The sequence below is a fragment of the Lissotriton vulgaris genome, chromosome 11 (genome assembly GCF_964263255.1).
Source record: "Lissotriton vulgaris chromosome 11, aLisVul1.2, whole genome shotgun sequence".
Classification (NCBI taxonomy): domain Eukaryota; kingdom Metazoa; phylum Chordata; class Amphibia; order Caudata; family Salamandridae; genus Lissotriton; species Lissotriton vulgaris.
The window spans coordinates 634405473-634427125 of record NC_141699.1 but is presented as its reverse complement, the minus strand read 5'-3'; the positions used below and the strand labels follow the sequence as shown (position 1 = coordinate 634427125).

Below are 21653 nucleotides of genomic sequence, written 5' to 3'. Positions count from 1 at the left end.
ATGAGTCCAGTGTACAAGCAAATTCAAGGTCTATATTAGGAGTTCATCATGGAAGTGCAAGGGATGCCAGGAAGGTATCTGCACAAGAGGCATATTGTTTCAGCGAGATCATGGAACTATGCTATGTCAATTACCATAAACCCCTGTTAGACATAATCTTTAGGGCCAGATGTATCAAGGCATTTGCGACTCGCAAACGGCCTTTTAGCATTATTTGGAATGTAACAAAAAATCGCAATTTTAGGAATCGCAAAAAATTGCGATTCCTTATTTTGCCATAGCATTTAAGAAATCGCAATTTTTGCGATTCCTTAAATGATATGTATGTAACTTTTAGAAATTGCGAATTTGTGTTAAGAAATCGCACATTACCACCAACTTGTAGTTGGTGGTAATTTGCGATTTCTTTTAAAAATACCCTATTTGGCATTTGTGAGGGTGGCATGTGACACACATACATGCCCATAGGGCATGTATGTGTGCCACATGCACACACATGTACATTTCAGGTGTGCAGCAGGGTGTCTTTGAGACACTCCTGCACCCTTGAAATAATTCTCAAATTGCGATTAGCAAATTGCGAATTCGCAATTTGAGAATTATTGCACTATCATTCCTATGGGCCTCCTGGCCAAAAGGAATGCATTGGAAATTATTCCTTGTTTGCGAATTCACAAAATGCGAATTCGCAAATAAAGAATATTATGAAATAGCTAAAAAATAGTGATTTTGTACATACATTGCATTTTGCGAATTCTAAATAGCAATTCGCAAAAAATCGCTATTTAGAATTAGGAAATCGGAATCTTGATACATCTGCCCCTTAGTCACAGACAGCAGAACAACATTTTACCACCAAGGGGTGAGCAGCGCAGTTAAGGCATATTTCAGAGAGGCCTCGCGTGGCACCTGACATGACCCTCTCCTGTTAGGATGCCCACTGCCCCGTCCCTTGCCAACAACAAACTTCAAAGGCTACACAGAATAAGAGCTTGATATGTCTGAATATGAAAGCTTGACAGCACACATAATTCACCCAAGGGCTTGTGGAAAGTGAGCAATCAGACAGCAGGACGAAAATCCTGCTGCTGATCCTGGCTGCATTTATTTTTACCTGCCTGCCAAGTAACGGTAACCTATACACATGTGCCTCTCAACGCTTTATTGCTTTTATTGTATTGCCTGTATTTTCATTGTTGTGTCTGTGACTGCTCTTGAATGTCTTCCCCCGCTGCCTGTGTCTCTGCCCAGTTTTCCCTTCTATTCCCCTCACTGCCCCGTGCCTCTCTGCCCGTTCTGCCTTCTGTTCTTAGCTGCCCCTATATTTCTGTATTTTGCCTCTGTGCCACTCATGTTTTGTGCCCATCTGCCCTATGTGCCACGTAATTTTCCCTCGTTTTTGTGCTCCTTTTGCCTTCTGTTCCACTCGTTTTTTGTGCCTTTCTGCCCTCTGTTCCACTCGTTTTTCCCTCGTTTTTTGTGCCTTTCTGCCCTCTGTTCCACTCGTTTTTTGTGCCTTTCTGCCCTCTGTTCCACTCGTTATTCCCTCATTTTGTGTGCCCTTCTGTCCTCTGTTCCACTCGTTTTTTGTGCCTTTCTGCCCTCTGTTCCACTCGTTTTTTGTGCCTTTCTGCCCTCTGTGCCACTCCTTTTTCCCTCATTTTTTGTGCCCTTCTGCCCTCTGTTCCACTCATTTTTCCCTCGTTTTTTGTGTCCTTCTACCCTCTGTTCCACTCGTTTTTTGTGCCTTTCTGCCCTCTGTTCCACTCATTCATCCCTCGTTTTTTGTGTCCTTCTGTCCTCTGTTCCACTAATTTTTCTGAGCCCTTCTGCCCTCTGTTCCACTCATTTTTCTGTGCCCTTCTGTGCCACTCGTTTTTTCCTTGTTTTTGTGCCCCTTTTGCCTTCTGTTCCACTCATTTCCCCAGCCGCTGTGCCCCCTGCGGCCCTGCCCCCCTGACTGCCCACTGCCCATTCTCTGCCCCCGCCTCCCGATTGTGTTGTTGTGGTGGTCTCGCCGCCCCTGCGCCAACATTCACTGCTCTTGTGTGCTGTGAGGACGCATGGGTGTTTAATTTTTCACAACGACGACAGGCACTCGAGTCCTGCGGACCCCTGGGAATGTCTCAAGGACCCCTGGAGGTCTGCAGACCACAGTTTGGGAAACGCTATCTTAGAAGAATCACTTATTAACAGAGTGGTGCAGGAAATGTTAAGTCTTGTATCTCACAGCTGCAACACCAAAAAGTGTAGATAGATCACTTTTAAGGTGCTGAAGAATTGCCTTTTAATTGAAGTAGTGTCAAGAAACATGTTGACCATAAGTGCGCACAATCCTGTGACCTTATAACAGGGTGTGCTCCAACTCTCACGTTTTTACCAGGATAGTGACCACAATCATTAAAATAGTTCTGGGTGGACCACTAGTTCCTGTTTTAACCTTACTTCTTTTTGGTATCCATACTAATATTATAAAGAGAGAGTCCAAACATTTGAGGCGGGTAAGCTCCGGAACTACAGCGCCAATCAGAACACCCTATACAGCATTGGAAAGGTGAGTATAAGCAGATGGACATAGGCTATACACCAGCCCAATATATACATTACAAGTGAAAAAGACCGTTTTGGGACAAAGTAGTCCGTTGTGGGCGTGGGCGTGGGCGTTCTGCTGTAAAGCAATGCTTGCGAAAAGCGTCCTATGTCAGAATAGCGTTCTGACACATCTTAAAGTAGGCGTGTCGTTTAGCATTGTTGTGGGAGTGTGCCTTCAGAGACGCCGGAAGCATTGCGGAGAGGGGGAATAGCGTCCTTGGAGTTGTGGCGTTTGGCAGTGACGCTATGTAGGGCGTCTAAGTGCACCAAGCAAGTCTTTGGGGAGTGCTTGAACCTACTGAGGCACACGCCCTCAGTGTGCATGCCAGGACTGATCAGGGGCGTCGGCAGGAGCGGACATACACGTTCGCATTCTGCGGAAAGGACAACAAACCGCAGAGCACATGCTCACCTTCCGCGCAACAGAAAGAGGGGTTCTGAGCAGCCGCACTGGCAAGTAGCATGAAACAATAAATGTACTATGCCATGAACTTTAAAAAAAACTTTGCCTTGCCTATTCTAACCATTTAAGACATTGTTTTTCGTACCCGGACAACGTTGGGACGGGCTGATAGTACTATATAAAGAGCCAGAGCACCTAGGGATTGCAGGCCCTGTTTTAACCTCACTTCTACACTCTCCCCATTCACACTAACTAGGGCCCTCACACGCACTGCACTTTATGGCAAAGGAAACAAAGATCTCCATCAAAAGGCCCCGGCAAGGGCACATATCGGGTATTGTAGCGCCGACCCATTTAGGAGCAGACCCGATGATGAAGCAAGACACCCCACTGTTGGGGGGTGTGTGAGGGTCTCTTTCCCGAAAGGAGGGATTTTTCTCCTGCCTACAAGTGTGTGACCCACCACACACTGCGTGCACGTCGACCTACAGTGTTCCCTAGGAACTGCATATCTTTCTGTTTATAAAGTGCTCTGATACCCTCAGCTCTTGCCAGCGCTATATACAACTCTCTAAATAAATTGCAGGACAGGGGACTATGTCTCCAAGTCCTGTAATGGCTGCCAGCAACATTTTTCTTTATGCTGCTGGCAGCCAATTAGGCTCACTCCTGCTGGAGTCTGACTCCTGCGAAGCAAGATGACCCAAGGGAAGAAAAAAGCTCTCTGGGTCACGCAGAACCTCGATATTTTGAAATTGAATTAGAGTCCCTCAAACCCCACCGTCCAGTTGTACAAATATTTTTGGTGGTGAATATCTCCAAAACTAATGAACGAATTCACACTAAATCACAAAAAGCATGCTTTCAGGACCAAGATGAAACTTCCTTCAAAATTTTGTGCCATTCCGTTCAGTTTTTGCTGTAGTGCTTAAATCTATGGAAAATGCATTGCGAATTTGAGAAGTTGCAATCATTACAAGAACTATATATTTTTTGCCTTGAGAAAGCCCCAGGCTCAATCTAGTGGGCGGAAATGTGCCACCAAAACTACTTGTAAACCTTTGGAAGAGAGAAACTTGTTTGATTGATTCTACGTCTCTAAGAAGAAACTTATGACACTTATTAACCTGTTTGACCCACAGGCAAATGTCCTCTCAAAAATCTAAGGTTCTGTTAATGATAATTATGGCTGGCAATATGTTATGCACTTTATTGTACTTTAAAGTTTCTTATATATTCTATAAGTGAATCATATAGGCATAATCAATGTCAAATTGTGAGATCCTTTTAGTACCAGTTAAATACACGTGTCTGTGTTAAGGGCAGACCCAGTCCGACATACTTAGTGCCCCTGATTTTTTAGATTCAAATATATGGCAACATGAGGGGAGGCTCCTGAAACTGAAGCCCTTGATCTTTATAAACTTACCTTGAAATCGAATACACTCATTTTTGTGTCGCTCCTCCCAAGATTTCTTTTGGCAAGTTTTGCTGCAAAAATACACAGCATGGCAACGAGGGCACGGAAAGAGTCGGACACCGACAGACCGTCCACACTGATAACAATATTTAAAAGCAATTTTTCTGCAAAGAAGAAAGCATTAAATACCATAAATCCTGTTTTATTTCTATCATGATAAACATTGCACGTTTTATTTTTTGTAATGAATAGGTTTCAATATCTAAAATTACACAGACAAAAAGCATCACTGAGTAAAAAATGACTCAGAGGCAACAAATTAAACAAAAACTTAATAATGAACAAATCGAAGCAATGGAAACACTTGTTATGTTCAAAAGACTTACTGTTGTTAACCTTGTGTTAAGTCACACACACACGTAACTATTGCATTGTCACCTAAATTGTACAAATTTAATATTCTCTCTGGTTGTGTCATGTGACTCAGGGAACACATGTTACATTGTCAAGGCAGTAGGTTTTCTATGGAAAAAATGTTCCTTATTCTAGTTTCTAATTTCTTGGTAATTAATGTACATTACTAGAACAAAATCAGTCCCTATCAGTTGGTGGAACTGGTGTCAATAAAAGACACAACAAAGATAATAGTCAATATGCACCAGTTTTGTGATGTAATAGCAATTAAATAAAGTTATATATTCTGTGTGACCTATGCAATCCCAATTGATCTTTTGGTCAAAAGAATGCTGCCATTGGAACAATTTGTTCACTACAGAAGCCTTTTTCTCTGGGTCTCCAAGAGACCCTCTATTGCTAAGAACTGTTAAAAATGCAATACCTTCTCCTATTTTTTTTACCACAAAAGCACCTGTTGCTAAAAAGCCCAAGGTTTGTACATCGACGATAGATAGGAGTGTGATCTTTCGAGACTGCTCAAATTTCACACAGCCGAGAGATGCTTCTGTGTGATGTCAGCCTGAGACAGAGCTTGGCTGGTAAACATGCTCACCTGTTTCCATCTCTGCCCACTGCTGATATCACCTTAATGGCATTTCCTCCATTATGGTGACTCTGGGCTGGAAGGGCAAGGCCACAGAAGTCCAGGTTTTCAAAGCTCTTTTTTGCCCAAGAGTTTGCATCATTTGACAGGCACTGCTGAGTTCAGGAAGAGCAAGGAGGATTGATTTCTTCACAGGAATTTCCCTTCAGTACATACAATGTGACACTAAAACAGATAACAGAGACATTCTAAAGGCATGTCTATAAGTATATAGCACTGGCCCTAAGCTCAGTGATTGAGGTAATCACCTTGAGCAGCGTCATTTTGGCTCCATCTTACTGTTTGTTTAGGCCACATATATGCATCTGTAATCATTCATTTAAACGTGTACTGAAATGCTAGCCACATTAAGTTGACCAAAGGCCTTAAGCATTTAGATTTCTTAATGTTTAACCTCCAACGTGAACATTTGCTATGGATGCATTTTTTTTCTCTGCTCTGCAGATGCAGTTGTGCAATCTTATCAATAGAGAAAGGCACATTGTGTGAAAGAGATAGTAAGGTTCGGGAGGAGTACTTTGGCAGGGATGAGAAGCCTTAATGAACGACGGGAGGACTACTGTCTGTGCAGAATAGGAAGATGGGAGGAATTCAGGGACATTATGATGTGTGGACCAAAGGAAAGGAGTGTCAAGAGTGGTTGCCAAGTCTTACTGTTTGAACCTGCAAAATAATGAGACATGTGACATGGGAGTCTCAAAGGTTCTTTTTGTGTTTATAACTAATGATCACAATTCAGCTTCATTCGGATTCCCTTTAGACTTTGAGAGCAATAGACCTCTTTACGACATCTCTGTTGCGTGGCTTCATGCTATATGATATTCTTTCCCTTTTGAGAAATTCTACAAAGGTTCTGAAATGCTGACACTTTTCCTGCTTTTCTGATTTAAATAGGGGTTCTCTGATCCCTAGTTTAGAATAGGGCGTATTATATATTTTTAGGTAAACTCATGTATAGGCAGGAGGATTGAAACTTTCAATCTAATGACCAGATTTTGCTTTCTGTTACTGAGGTTGCATTTTATCCGTTTTGGTTATCCATTAGTGGTTCTGCATTCTTACACTATATTTCTACATTATATATATTAAAACTGCTGTGAATAGCTCCTGTGTGCTCGCATATTCGAGCCGTGTGATGCGCCTCAGTCGGACTCTACCTAGCCTGCTTACTATTGGGGCTGCCAGCTACGGCTGACCTGGAGCAGGGCCTATACTACCAACACTGTGGTGCGTACATGGGGTCAGGTGCGTACTTTGGCAAAGATCCAGAGCTCTATTGTCCCTTCAGACAATGTGCTCACAGAGGGGGTGATTGGGGGTTTTAAACTGAATTACTGTGGATTACTCGCTATCTATCCGGTGCGCCCTCTGTGTTACTTCCACACCCCAACCATCCATGTTATTTCCCTCCACCCAGGCCCCCATGCCCAGAACCTCGATGCATGGCCCTAAGATGGCGCCCTTCGCCACCAGGCACTGCATAGAAAATGAGCAAGAATGAGGGGAGCACAACAGGAGGCAAGAGACACGTTGCCCTACTAGAGCTGCCCAAGAGAATATGGAGTACCAGCCAAGGAGTACTTATATTGCCTTTACTGAACACCTGCTGCTTATGAGGGAAGCCTTTCACACTCCTCTGCACAAGGATATTTACTCTGGGAACCCTCCCTCGACTGAGACATAGCTATTCTGACTGATGCCCGGTGGAGCTACCCCAATAGCTATTGGAGAGAAGGGCTGTGGATTCCCTCCTCTGCAGTCTCCTGATGCCCAGTGGAGCTACCCGATAGGTAAAGAGGAGATGGGTTGTGGACTACCCCCCGCCGTCACCTACTCAGCCGGACCTTGGACAGATCTTCCCCTCGTCTCTATGTCTTATCTTCCTCCTACCCCTTTACCCTATCCTCTTACCCTTCCTTGCTCCATTTACCTTGTCCCCTTTGTTCTTTAAATGCTTTTCTTGATACTTATGTAACTTTTAACTGATGTTAATTGCAACATTATTGTTCCTCATGTAAAGCACCCTGATTCCTTCGGGTCTAGCCAGCGCTATATAATACCTCATTAATTAAATATGTTCCCATTTAGTACTCTTTCTCTCTTTGTCTACTTCCCTAGCTCCTATCCCCTCTCCTCTTAATCTCTCCCCTTGCCTGCTACTCTGCCTAGCCCTCTGTCCTTTCTGCCCTTTGACTAAGCACTCCTTCTCCCCTTGTTGGGGAAAGATCCAATATTTATACTCTGGAGTCTCAGCGAACACGCTGAGAGAGTCCACTGCGCCAAGGGAGCCACTCACAGCTGAGGTATGGTATGGCACCCCTTGCCAAAGCACTCCCTCTCCCCTTTTTGGGGCAAGATCCAGTATGTAGGCCTTGGAGTCTCAGAGACCCCTCTGAGAGAGTCCACTGTGGAAAGGGAGCCTCCCGCAACAGAGATAGGGAAGTGATACCACTTCCCCTGGGATCACAGCTTACTGGACTTTGGACGTTGCTTTGACTCTTCTACCGGTTTGTGTCCCCGTCGCCACTCCCCTCCTCTCTGCATGCGGTGTCTCTCACCCTACCCTCCTCTTTCCCGCCTTCATTATCTGTCTACTTCCCCTGCTCCTACCCCCGTCCCCTGAATCTCTCCCCTTGACTGCTTTTCCCCTTACATATTTGTGCTTATTGTTTATCTCGACCTTACAAGTAACTATGTTGCCATGCTCTAATAACTGTGTAACCTTTGTAACAATTTAACCTGTAACTATGATCTGGTACTCATGTAAAGCGCTCTGATACCTTCGGGTCTAGCCAACGCTATATAAAACCTTTAAATAAATAATGAAAATAAATAAATATCAGTCTTGCTATGAATTTGTAAAAACTGCATACTTAATCCCACCTTCCGACTCACAGTTTTACTGTGTGGCCAAATGGGCTATACTGTAATTGTTAAATTGCAGTTGATCCTAACTCCTTTCACTCCTTAGGCACCTACAAAAGTTCCATTGCAGCGGGCAAGGAAGGAGCCCAAATTCTATGTGTTAGCAGACTAAGAAATGATTTGCTAAATAAACATTTTCAAAGAGGAAACTCTGAGAAATATTCAGCTATCTATAGGATTAACAAGAAGGAATACTGTAATACTTCTAGAAGCGTTGAGAGAAGAAACATGGAGAAGCTATTAAGGGAGGAGTGTGCAGAAAAAAGGAACATGAGCAAACTCAGAGGAAGCTAGAGTAAAATGTTCACCATGCGAGTTACTGAGTTAACCATTGACAGTGAAACGATTGCTTTAAATTTGAGAGCATTTACGAGCATGTAATTCTTAGCGTGAACTTTGACAATATGTTTAAACATTTAGGGTCATATGTATGAACACATTTTCCCATAGACACAAAATGGGTAAAACCCTTTGATACATATGGCCCTTAAAGTTGAATCTTTATATTACCGACAGAGCAGGCTTGTGTCTGATGAAACAGGTTCTTCGCTTTCCTCTGCTCCTGATGTGTATAGTCCTAAAAAATGTAAACAAAAGTCTTATTAACTCCTCAGGTTTTTAGGACTATGGGTAGAAAAGTATTCGTACAAAAATAACAGCAAAGAAAACTACCACATGAGTTTTTAAAGTACAAAACTTTCTGGAAGTATATGGGAATCACAAAGGGCAGCCAGACAGTCACAGATATACAAGACGTCAAGAAAGTTAGAATCTTGTAAAATTGTAGTCCATACTCCATATAGACAGATGCAACAAAATGAAGAATTAGGAGGTGTTAGCAAGCCGATGTGCAAGGAGGATGACACCTCATATTTTGAATACCTACATCAAAAAATGTGTGTACTTGTATTTAGGGCCAGATGTAGGTCGGCAAATACCGATCGGTAACGGACGATTTCGGCCGTTACCGACCGGTATTTGCAAATGGAGATGTAGGGGCCTTCAAATATACAGAATCTGTAAATATACCGATTCGTTAAATTTACCGATTCTGTAAGATACCGAATCGGTAAATATACCGAATCGGTAAATCCAGATGTAGGTGGCACTGAAAACAGTGCCACAGGCCATTACCGATTCGTTATTTACCATGTAATTCTATTGCATGGTAAATAACAAATACCTGTGTACATGCACATCTGTGCATGTACACCTGTGCCATGTGGCACACATACATGCCCTAAGGGCATGTATGTGTGTCACATGGCACACAAGCCAAAATCAGGGGTGCAACAGGGTGTCAAAGTGACACCCTGTCACCCTTGCAAAATCAGTAATTTTACCGAATCGGTATTTACCGATTCGGTAATTGACATTGATTTCTATTGGCCTGTAGGCCCATAGGAATACATGGCAATTACCGAATCGGTAAATACCGATTCGGTAATTACCGAATCATACAGATTTGGTAAAAATTATCGAATTTATACCTACATCTGATTTACCGGTTCTAGAATACCGAATCGGTAAAATTCGGTATTCTAGAGTCGGTAAATCAGATTTACCTACATCTTGGCCTTAAGTACTTTAAGGTTGGTCCTCTCCCAGGTAGTGTGTGGCACTGTGTTTGTGCGGGCGCGGGCGCGCCGATTGTGCGCCGAAGGCGCGCCAAAGGTAAGCCCGTCTTCGCCCGTCCGCGACCGGACCGCGCCCAGCGCCTGGACCCCTGGCCCCCACCGACGGATGACGACCCGACTCTCCTACAACGCCACCGAACTCATCGCACTCAACACCGGCCGGATCCCTGATTGCTACCGAGCCACCCCGAGGCGCACCCACGGACCCTTCAGCTGCCACGCCTGCAAGTTCACCTGCATCCGGACCTGCCCCACACCAGCACCCGCCAAGCCGAACACCAGCAGCAACCACCTCAAGTGCATCCTGCTCAACACCCCCTCCGTCCACAGGCACGCCATCGAACTCTGGAACCTCCTCGACACCACATCTCCTGACGTCGCCTTCCTCACGGAAACCTGGATGAACGACTCCTCAGCGCCCGACATCGCCATCGCCATCCCAGAGGGCTACAAGATCACCCGGAGGGACCGCTCCGCCAACCAGATGGGAGGAGGCATCGCCATCATCCACAGGGACACCATCCACATCACGACCAACACCAATGACACCCTGAAAACCGCCGAACACCTACACTTCCAGATCCGCACCGACCCGAAGACCACCCTCAGAGGCACCCTGATCTACCGACCCCCGGGACCACGCACACAATTCAGCGAGGACATCGCCAACTTCGTCAGCCCGCATGCCCTCCCCTCCGCTGACTACATCCTCCTGGGGGACCTCAACTTCCACCTGGAGAACAACAACGACCGCAACACCACCACCCTGCTCGACAACCTCGCCAACCTCGGACTCAAGCAGCTGGTATCCACCCCCACCCACCTCGCCGGACACACACTCAACGCTGTCTTCTCATCCAGCAAAGACATCGCCTTCAGCCACGCCACGGGACTCCACTGGACGGACCACAGCTGCATCCACTTCACCTTCAGAAGAACGACGATCCACCACCACCAGCAACCGGTTGCCCGAAGAAGCTGGAACAAGATCACAGCTGACCAGCTCGCCGCCTCCCTGAGCCAGCACCCCCCGCCAGATCAGCGAACCCCAGCCAGGCCGCCGACAACCTCACGAAGTGGATCAACAACTGCGCGGACGAACTCGCCCCACTGAGGACCCCGCCTTGCAGACCCGGCAGCAAGAAGGCCCCATGGTTCACCGACGAACTCAAGAGCTCCAAGAAGAACTGCCGAGCCCTCGAGAAAGCCTGGAGAAGGGAACCAACACCGGACAACATGACCGCCCTCAAGCTTGCCACCCGGAAGCACCACCAACTGATCCGCGCCACTAAGAAAACTGCATTCAAGGACCGGCTGGACAACAACGCACACAACTGCAAGGAACTCTTCAACATCGTCAAAGAGCTCTCCAACCCCAATGCCGGAAACAACGACATCACCCCATCGCAAGACCTCTGCAACTCCCTCGCCTCCTACTTCCACAACAAGATCGCGGATATACACAACAGCTTCAGCACTCAACCGACGCACGCCACAACCGAACCACCGCCCCCCACCACCACCCTCCGCGCCTGGACTCCGACCAGCACCGAAGACACCATCCGCTCGATGAACTCCATCCATTCCGGATTTCCGACCGACCCCTGCCCTCACCACGTCTTCAACAGGGCCGACGCGGTCATCGCACCCCACCTGCGGGACATCATCAACACCTCCTTCGACACCGCCACCTTCCCGGAGAGCTGGAAGCACGCCGAACTCAGCGCTCTACTCAAGAAACCTACAGCGGACCCCACCGAACTCAAGAATTACCGCCCCATCTCGCTCCTCCCGTTCCCAGCCAAAGTCATCGAGAAGACCGTCAATAAGCAGCTGGCCGCCTTCCTCGAGACGAATGGATCCCTCGACCCCTCAGTCGGGCTTCCGAGCCAACCACAGCACCGAGACCGTCCTCATCTCTGTCACCGATGACATCCGAGCCCTGATGGACAACGGAGAAACAGTGGCCCTCATCCTCCTAGACCTCTCCGCGGCATTCAACACCGTCTGCCACCGCACCCTAGTGCAGCGCCTCAGCAACGTCGGAATCCAGGAGAAGGCACTGGATTGGATCATCTCCTTCCTCAACGGAAGAACACAGAGAGTCCGTCTACCACCGTACAAGTCAGAGGCCACCGAAGTCATCTGCGGCGTCCCTCAAGGATCCTCGCTGAGCCCCACCCTCTTCAACGTCTACATGAGCCCCCTCGCGGCCATCGCACGCCAACACAACCTGAACATCATCTCCTACGCTGACGACACCCAGCTGATCCTCTCCCTGACCAACGACCCCGCCAGAGCCAACCTTCACGAAGGGATGAAAGACGTAGCCGAGTGGATGACGACCAGCCGCCTGAAACTGAACTCAGACAAGACGGAGGTCCTCATCCTGGGCTCCTCACCCTCCGCTTGGGACGACTCCTGGTGGCCCCCCGCCCTGGGCAGCGCACCCAAACCGACAGACCACGCACGCAACCTGGGCTTCATCTTGGACTCCTCCCTCACCATGACCAGACAAGTCAACGCCGTCTCCTCGTCATGCTTCAACATCCTGCGCATGCTACGGAAGATCTTCCGGTGGATCCCCACCGAGACCAGGAAGACGGTCACCCAGGCCCTCGTCACCAGCCGACTGGACTACGGCAACGCCCTCTACGCCGGAACCACCGCCAAGCTCCAGAAGAGACTCCAGCGGATCCAGAACGCCTCAGCCAGACTCATCCTCGACATCCCACGGCACAGCCACATCTCCGGACATCTGAGAGACCTGCATTGGCTCCCCGTCAACAAAAGAATCACCTTCCGCCTCCTCACCCACGCACACAAAGCCCTACACGATCAAGGCCCCAGCTACCTCAACAAACGCATCAACTTCTACGCTCCCAAACGACATCTCCGATCAGCCAGCCATGCCCTCGCCGCCGTCCCCCGCATCCGCAGAATGACAACGGGAGGAAGGTCCTTCTCCTACCTGGCCGCCAAGACCTGGAACTCCCTACCGACCGACCTGCGCCTGACCCAAGACCACCTCTCCTTCAGGAAGAAGCTGAAGACCTGGCTATTCGAGCAGTAGTAGCACTCCCCCCCCCCCCCCCCCCCTAGCGCCTTGAGACCCTCCGGGTAAGTAGTGCGCTATATAAATGCCTGTGATTGATTGATTGATTGATTGATAGTGGCATGTTTACCACAATCGCAAAAATAACATAGGCTGGGCAGGAAGATTTTTCAAAACTGTTATAAACAATTTTAAATAGTTCAGTGACCACTCAAATTCAATTCACATATAAGGGACTGAAAACGGAGAGAAACATGACCATGATGACAGTAGGATTCTGGAGACTGCATTTATATTTATATTTTAGTCAAAATGTCTGCCTGAACAGGTGTGTTTTCAGGGCCCACCTGAACCTTGGAAATGTTTCTTCAGTACAACAGGAAAGAGAAGAAATTATGTGGAAGCTTGCAGGTTGCAGGTGAGAAGCAGCTTGTGTGAATGCTCATGGTGATGAGCAAGGTTTCATCGATCGCAGGGGATGGAAATGTTACTTACTTGTGGTCTTTCTTGTGGATACTCTATCTACCTGAAGATTCCTCACCTGTAGAACATCCCCAGGCAATAGAATGGGTCTGGAAAACGTCAAAGTTCTCAACTTGCTTGCAGGGAGCACCGATCTCTGCCGGCACAAGAAGTGATATCGGGACGAGTCACCGAGGCCATAAGGCACCTGCCCCAGTCTAACAACATCAGTTTTGCCAACCTTCGAGTCAGGGGGATAGATTGACAAGAATCTAGAAGTGCAAAACCAAATATAAGTTGTGATCTTATTAACTTTCTCTATAATACGTCCATCAAGGGGCGGGTGTATGTGGAGAAGAGTACAAGGTCATCGTACCACAGCCTCTTGGGTCAATCTGTGGCTCTAAGAATGACTTGGGCCTGGTCTTGGCGAATATTCCTGAGAACTCGAAGAGTCAAGGGTATGAGGGACATCTGAAATACAGCTGAAAGTTCTAGCTGAATTGAAAAGCATCCCCAAAGGCTTCCCTTCCATGCACGGTGCAGAACTACTGATATTAGGCATTTTCAGAGGAGGTGAACAAGTTTACCTGAGGAGTGCCCCACTGGGCGAATATGTGCTGGACTACTGCTGGTAGAAGATGCCACTCATGATTGGCAAGTTAACGCTGGCTCAGGCTGTCGACTTTGTCATTCAGAGATCACGCTAGGTTACTGGCCGGATGATCCAGATTCCATGGCGGGGTGCCAAAGGCCAAAGTCTCAATGCTTCCAGGCAAATGAGGTGAGATCCTACTCCCCCTTTCTTGTTCACTTACCACATCACTGTTTTGTCCATCGAGATCTGGACAGACTGGCCTTGGATGGAGATGAGGAAGACCTTGAGCACCAGTCTAATCAGCCGCAGTTCCAGCAGGTTTATGTGAAGAACCCGCTCCCCTGGTGGCCAGAGGATTTGATCTCCAGATGGGCTTCCCACCTTTCGGTGGAGGTGTATGTCACTATAGTAGTTACGGTCAGAGGAGGCGTAAAGGCCATCCCTCCGCTCACCTTCACCTCATTGCTCCACCAAGTCACTTCCACCGCAGCACCAGAGAAGACTGCGATTGAAGCCAACACGTTTACCCAGAAGTTGAGCCACTGCCTGTGGATGCACTACTGCAGGGCCTTCATGTGCCAATGTGCATGTGTACATCGAATAATGCATGTAGCCAGCAGAGCTAGGAGTCTAAGTACTCTCAAGACGGTGAGTCTCACACCTTAGTGAAAGGATGGAACCATTACCTGGATATTGGCTATCCTGTGAGGCAGAGGAAAAGCACTGATAAGGGTGGTCTCCAATACTGACCCTATGAACTGTTGTTGGGAGGGCCACAGGTGGCATTTAGGTTGGTTAATGGAAGAACCCAGGGTGTTCGAGAGAGATGCTGGCGACGGCAAATGGCGTCACACCAATTAAAAAGAGCTGGATTTGATTAACCAGTCATCCAGGTATGGGAAAATGGTTTTGCTCATCTTCTGAAACCGGATGCAGCCACTGTTATCACCTTCATGAAGACTTGAGGTACTGATAAGCCAAAAGGAAGTACTGCAAACTGGTAGTGTGTAGAATTCACCAGAAAACGCAAGTACTTCTGGTGTGCTCGCAGGATACGGATATGGAAGTATGCATCCTGCAGGTCAATTAACACCATCCAGTCTCCATGCTCCAAAACCAGTAAAACCTGAGCTAGGGTTATCCTCTTGAACCTGAGGTCCAGGATGGGATGCATGCCACCGTCCTTATTGGGTACCAGGATGTAAAATGAGTAACATAACTGGCCTTGTTCCTGGTCTGGCACTAACTCCACTGCTCCTTGCTGTAACCTTGTGTTGAAGTATGGCTAAATGTTCTGCAGGTGGTGAGGAGGGAGGGGAGGGATGAGGGAAGGAGTCTGAAGAAAGGGAAGGGTATAGCCATTTTCTATGATTTGAAGGAGACAATGGTCCTAAGTAATGGCCTACCAGGCTGGAAGAAAATGAGACACCCACCCTCCACAGGTGCGGTATGAGTTTGGTCAAGCGAAATAGACCTTCTTTCTTGGTGATGTGGAGAGAAGGAGGAGAAAGAGGAAGAGGTTTGCAAGGCTGATCCTAGGCCCTTGCCCAGACTTCTCCCTGAGCCCAGAGGAAAGATCTATGTAATTACTGCTTATAATACTCAATGGAGCATTGTCCCGTGGGTACAAAAGGGTGTTATATAAAATACACGGGGAAACAGTTCACGCTGAACACAGCGTTTATTGGTTTAGAGCTGTATATTGTTTCTTAAGGGATCTTTATGGGGGAAGACACGCATAGCACAGGAATGCTGTTTTAGATAAAATAAACATTGACCTTTGATTAGTGATGTTACTTCATGTTTAATTCATGTTTAATCATGGCTAAAAGTGATAATGGTTATTGTTTTGCTTGTTATTATAGTGACCCCTGATGAAGGGCAACTTTGGCCCGAAATGCATTGGGTTTTTATACAAATAAAATACTGCCTTGGATGAATTTGCGTCATTCGTGTTTTTGGAAGAGGTTCGGATGGCCCATCTTGAATACAAGAAAACAGAAAATTGGCATTCCATTCCACGTATGGATTTATTGAACATTGAAAAAGTTTAAACAAGTGTTAGAAATTTTTTAATTAACAGGATTAAATTGTTAGAAGCTGGAATAATTACATGACCTTCACAAAGGCGCAACTTAGCTGTGCGTTTGGTTGGGGCGAGACGTCGCCCCAGTTCTGTGAATGTTCTTACCTAGGACACCAACCAATCTGCACACACTTTTTTCTAATAATGGATAAGATTTGAGTAGTCACGACGAGATGGAGTGCATCCCTCGCCTCCAAAAGTTTAATTCTTAACAATATAAAACTAAGCATTTTTTGTCAATTATAACTTTAACAGAACTTCACTAATTTATACCAGGTACCAAAAATAGGCTTTCCACCCCATAATATATATTTCTGCCACAGTTCAACTCCCCATTTCAGCCGCTTTCGCACAATGTCTCTTTAAACTACACTCTACTACACCACACAGTACTCCACTCTACCGTACTCCACTCCACTCTATTTGACTCTATACCACTCTACTCTACGCCACACCAGTCTACACTATTTCATTCTATACCACTCACTCTACAGCAGTCCACTGTACAACACTCCACTCTAAGCCAATCCATTATTTGCTACTCCACTCTGTTCCACTGTACGGCACACCACACCACTCCATTCTTTGCCACTACACACTATGATATTCCACTCTACAGCACTCTACTCCAAACCACTCCACTGTACACCACAACGGTGTACGCTATTCCACTATATGCCCCTCCACGCTATGCCACTCAACTCTACGCTATTCCAGTCTAGGTTACTCCACTCTACGGCACTCCACTGTAGGCTGATCCATGGTGCGCTACTCCACTCTACACCACTCCAATGCACGCACGCCACTCCACTCTATGCCATTTCACTATACACTTCAGTCTATGCCATTTCAATATACCTTATTCCACTCTACACCACTCCACTGCACCACATCAACTCTATGCCCATACAGACCACTTCACTCTATGCCACTAAACTCTATGCCACCATGCTCTACACCACTGCTCTCTATGCTATTCCTCTGTACGTAACTCCACTCAACGGCATTCTACTCCACACCACTCTACTGTATGTCACTTCACTCGACACTATTAAACTTCACGTGACTCCTTTCTATGCCACTCCACTGTACGCCAATCGACTGTACGCTACTCCATGGAACACCATTGTATGCCACGAGACTGTGCTCCACTCCACTGCACCACTCTCCGCTTCTCTGTTCCACTGTAAGCTACAACACTATACACTATTCCACTCTATGCCACTCCACTATACTCTACTCCACTCCACTGTACTGTATTCCATTCTACGCAAGTCCACTGTATGCCACAACATCATGTTCTATTCCATTCTACATCACTCCACTCTACTCTATTCCACTCTGGGCTATTCCACTGTACGTCATTCCACTCAACGCTACTCAGTCAGTCAGTCAAAGAACTTTATTCGGTTAATTAAAACCATAAAAGCAATACATAGTTCATAAAACCGGGTTAAAATACAATTAAACAAGTATAAAAATTGATTGCTACTCCTTAATAATAAACACAAAAAAAGGCTTTACAAAAACAGGTTTAAAAAAGAATCGATAGATATGGGGAGTGCCCATTTCAGCATGTTTAGAACATTCCCACCGAGGTTTTGCAAGTGTCAGATTTGGTGGTTAGTTGTTAGAGCAGTTCTTAATTTATTTTGTCTAGCGGCTGCTACCAAAAAACAAGCTACACCATATGTGACCTGTACCGAGTTCAGCATCTGTAGATATAATAAAGCTGGCCGTACCTGGACAAAGTTCAAGTCTTTCAGGATAGGGACAAGAATTTTTTTGCGAGCCACCAAATAATGTTCACAAAGCATGACTAGGTGCAGAGTGTCCTGTGTGGAAAAACAATCGCAGGTACGGGGGGGGAATTTTCTGGGGTACCCCACTTTATGTACGAGCCGAGCACAAGGTGTATCAGGTTGAACCTGAACCTTATAAGCAGGAAGCGATGGTAAGGCTTGGTAACATATTTTAAATAAGGTTCCATGGCCGTGGATGAGGAAAGTTGGAAAAGTGATCTTACCATTGGCTTACAAAGTTCAACCGTTTCCCTTTCACACTCCAACAAATTTCGAAAATGCTGCTTGACCCACTTTACGTCCTCTTTTTTAAGATTTTGTGGGAGAGAGTATATATACCGGGCGCCCTAGCCTCGCGCATGCCGCTCTAACATACGCCAGCCACAGTATATTGTCTGCTTTGTCCAGAGACATACAATCTTTGAGGATGCGATGATTCAAAGTGATCTCCTCGTTTGTCCAGGTTTTAATCCAGCATAACACTGGGGACATTTTTAAGAGATCAGTGACGTGTCCCAAGCCTATTTCGTTGTGAATTGAATGTGTGGGAGATGATTTCGGGAGTGACAACAAGGCTCGTATAATGCAATTTGGATAACTGGGGCTGAAACGTAGCCCCATATGTCTGCCCCATAGGATGCAATTGCCACACATTTGGCTCTGTAAATACGGGTCATAGCTTCCATAGGTCTTGAGCCCAATCTTTTGGAAAAATGCAAAAGGGCTGTGGTGGATCTGGTAACTCCGTTCTCCTTTAGTTTCATTTGAGCGCCCCAAGTTCCTTTCTCGTCAAAAGTGACGCCCAAATAACAAAAGAAGGGGACCCTCGAAATTGGCGAGCTATTACAGCTAAAGGGCCTAATCTTCATGTTTTTCTTTCGTGAACCAGTAACCATAACATGAGATTTAGCAGTGTTAATCTTTAGGTCGAGGGCTTCCATAAAGAGACCAAAGTGATCTAATAGTCTTTGCAGGCCTGTACCAGTCCGAGCTATAAGGACAGCATCGTCCGCGTATAGGACTCAACGCTACTCAACTCTACAACATGCCACTGAACACAACTGAACTCCAAGCCACGCCATTCTAATCTATTCCACTATATGCCACTCCACGATATGCCACAACACTATGTGCTAATCCACTCTATGCCCCTCCACTCTAGTCTATTGCACTCTATGCCACTCCACGCTATTCCACTCTTCACCACCAGACTGTATGTTAATCTATGCCACTCCACTCTATGCTATTTGACTGTACGCCACTCCACTGTATGCTATTCTGCTCTATGCCACTCCACTGTACGCCAATCCACTGCTGCACGACACCAGTCTATGATATTCCACTCTACACCACTTCACTGTATGCCACAATACTCCATGACACTGCACTCAGTACTGCTCCACTCCAGTGTACATACTTCCACTGTAGGCCACTCCATGCTACGCCACTCCACTCTACGCCACTTCCTTCTTTGTTATTTTATTGTATGCCACTATATTTTTCACCACTCTACTGTACTCCACTGAACTCTATCCCCTCTACTCTATCCAACTCCACTCTATGCCTCTTCAATTTACATTATTCCACTCTATGCCACTTCACTGTACCGTATTGCACTCTTCGCTACCTCACTGTGCGCCACTCCACTCTGCCCCACTCAACTGCACGTAACTCCACTGTACGTCACTCTGTAGAATGGAGTTACGTAGAGTTAAACAGCATTGAGAATTGTGGCGTAGAGAGTAGTGGTGTAGAGTGTAGTGGGGTGTGGTGTAGAAGAGTGTAGTTAAAAAAGGCATAGTGTGAAAGTGGCCGAACAGATGTAGATGAAATGTGTCAGGAACATCTATTATGAGGTGGAAATGGTAACTTTCCTGTATTAGGTCTAAAGTGGTGAAATACTAGTTAAGTTAAAAGTGACAAAACACTTTGTTTTATATCGTGCCGCGGTATACCGCTGTAACTCTGCAGTGTACCTTGGTACATGCCGATTACAAGGCAGTATACGATTGTCTAATTGCCATGGTTCCGAATGTAAAATGCATTCATGTTGTTTTTACCACACTTTGGATGTGTTTTGTGTTAGGGCCTTAGATATAGTTAAGTAGTAGGTTTTATTATTGTTCCCTACCTATTTCCACTTAATGAAAGTGTTAATAGGTAGAGGAATTTAATAATATTAATATGTATCACAGACACACCATACGATTGCAAAATTTCATTCAAATCTGACTGCCTAAGTTCAGGCTACGGCTGAGTATAAAGTCGATGGAAAATGCATTGGTGGAAAATATGGTATGGGACTACCCTTTTTTCTTTGCACGACCTTGATGAATCTCTGCAAAGCTTTGCATCGTCTGCCAATGTAGAAAAACCAATAGGTCTGCAAGTTTCGTGGAGATTCGTCAAAAGGTTGCAAAGGTATTAGCGAGCAAAAATCTACGAAATTCTTATGTCTTGGAATCTGAACTATATATGAACATTTACATTTACATACATTCAATTTTAAATCAAAAGGAAACAAAACTGGAGAACACATTAACACAGCAACAGATGGAAGTAAACTCAGAAGACCACACATGTTAACATTTTGTCTATCCCCTCATATCTACAGAGGTCAATGAAAAGGGACCTGCAGATATCATATTCCTCATAATATGTTCTTCCATTCATAACCTCTATGCGGCTTATAACTCCATTCTACGGTAAACTAATTCCTCAGGCAAATAATTGGTAATCCTACTCAAAACCCATTAAACTACCTTCCAAGCAGTCAAAACCAGTTGTTAAACACGTTGGCACCATAGAAAGAAGCTACAGGAGAAGGGAGACGTGAAAGCTCGCTATGTGCCCTCATCCAAATCCCTCCCAGACGTGTGAGTGACCCTCCTCTGCCCGCGGCCTCCTCCGTGCACCTTAGCCAGCCCACCCATACTGGGTAATCAGAGTAAGGGACTTAGCTGGTGCATAACTGCCACAGTTTATTTTGAAAGCATGAAACATAAACATCACATTTCCATGGTCATCCGTACATTCCATGATTTCCGCACTGAATCACATCTATAAACTTAGACTCGGATGCATTGCTCTTTACGCTCCTTACAGCACTTTAGCAGAGCCCCCTGTGTGACAGCCTCTCTCTTTCGGTGCCTAGCTCTTGCGGCCTCCAGATTGCCCTAGCTACTGCCAATTTGTGTGGGTGGCAGTCAAGCCTGACCTGGGCTGCAAGTACCGTGACTCCCTGCTGCTGACCCTTTGAGTGCTCCCTCAGTGCCCCTGCCAAAAGGCATCCCAAGGATACTGTTTTGCTGCTTGTCAACCTAGGCTAGAGTGCTGTCTTGTCTGTCTATTTTGTGCTGTTTCTGCCATACTGACAGCGGCTTCCTGACCTCTGGTAGCTCCCCCCTTGCTCCCCTCTTCCTTATGAAGACCCTAGTTTCTCCAGCACCCCTACTAAGTTGAGTATGAATGTATCCATCCCTACCCACGACAGGTGAACTCCGCCTGCCTCGTAATACCCTGCTGTCTTCAAATTAAAGAGGCCGGGCCTCACAAACACCCAACCTGTTTCCCTTGCAGACTTTTGCCATAGAGATGTTCAGCTTCCTTATGG

General features: G+C 46.2%; 1 protein-coding gene across 1 annotated transcript in view; it reads right to left on the bottom strand.

The window, feature by feature from the left end:
- Nucleotides 1–21653, bottom strand: part of ANKMY1 (ankyrin repeat and MYND domain containing 1) — a 661439-nt gene that overhangs the window by 158160 nt on the left and 481626 nt on the right. Inside the window, exons 16-17 of the mRNA XM_086943729.1 lie at nt 8911–8977; nt 4425–4579 (exon numbers count right to left, since the gene is read on the bottom strand). Of these exons, the coding sequence (XP_086799855.1) occupies nt 4425–4579; nt 8911–8977 (222 nt within the window). The remainder of the gene's footprint in view (nt 1–4424; nt 4580–8910; nt 8978–21653) is intronic.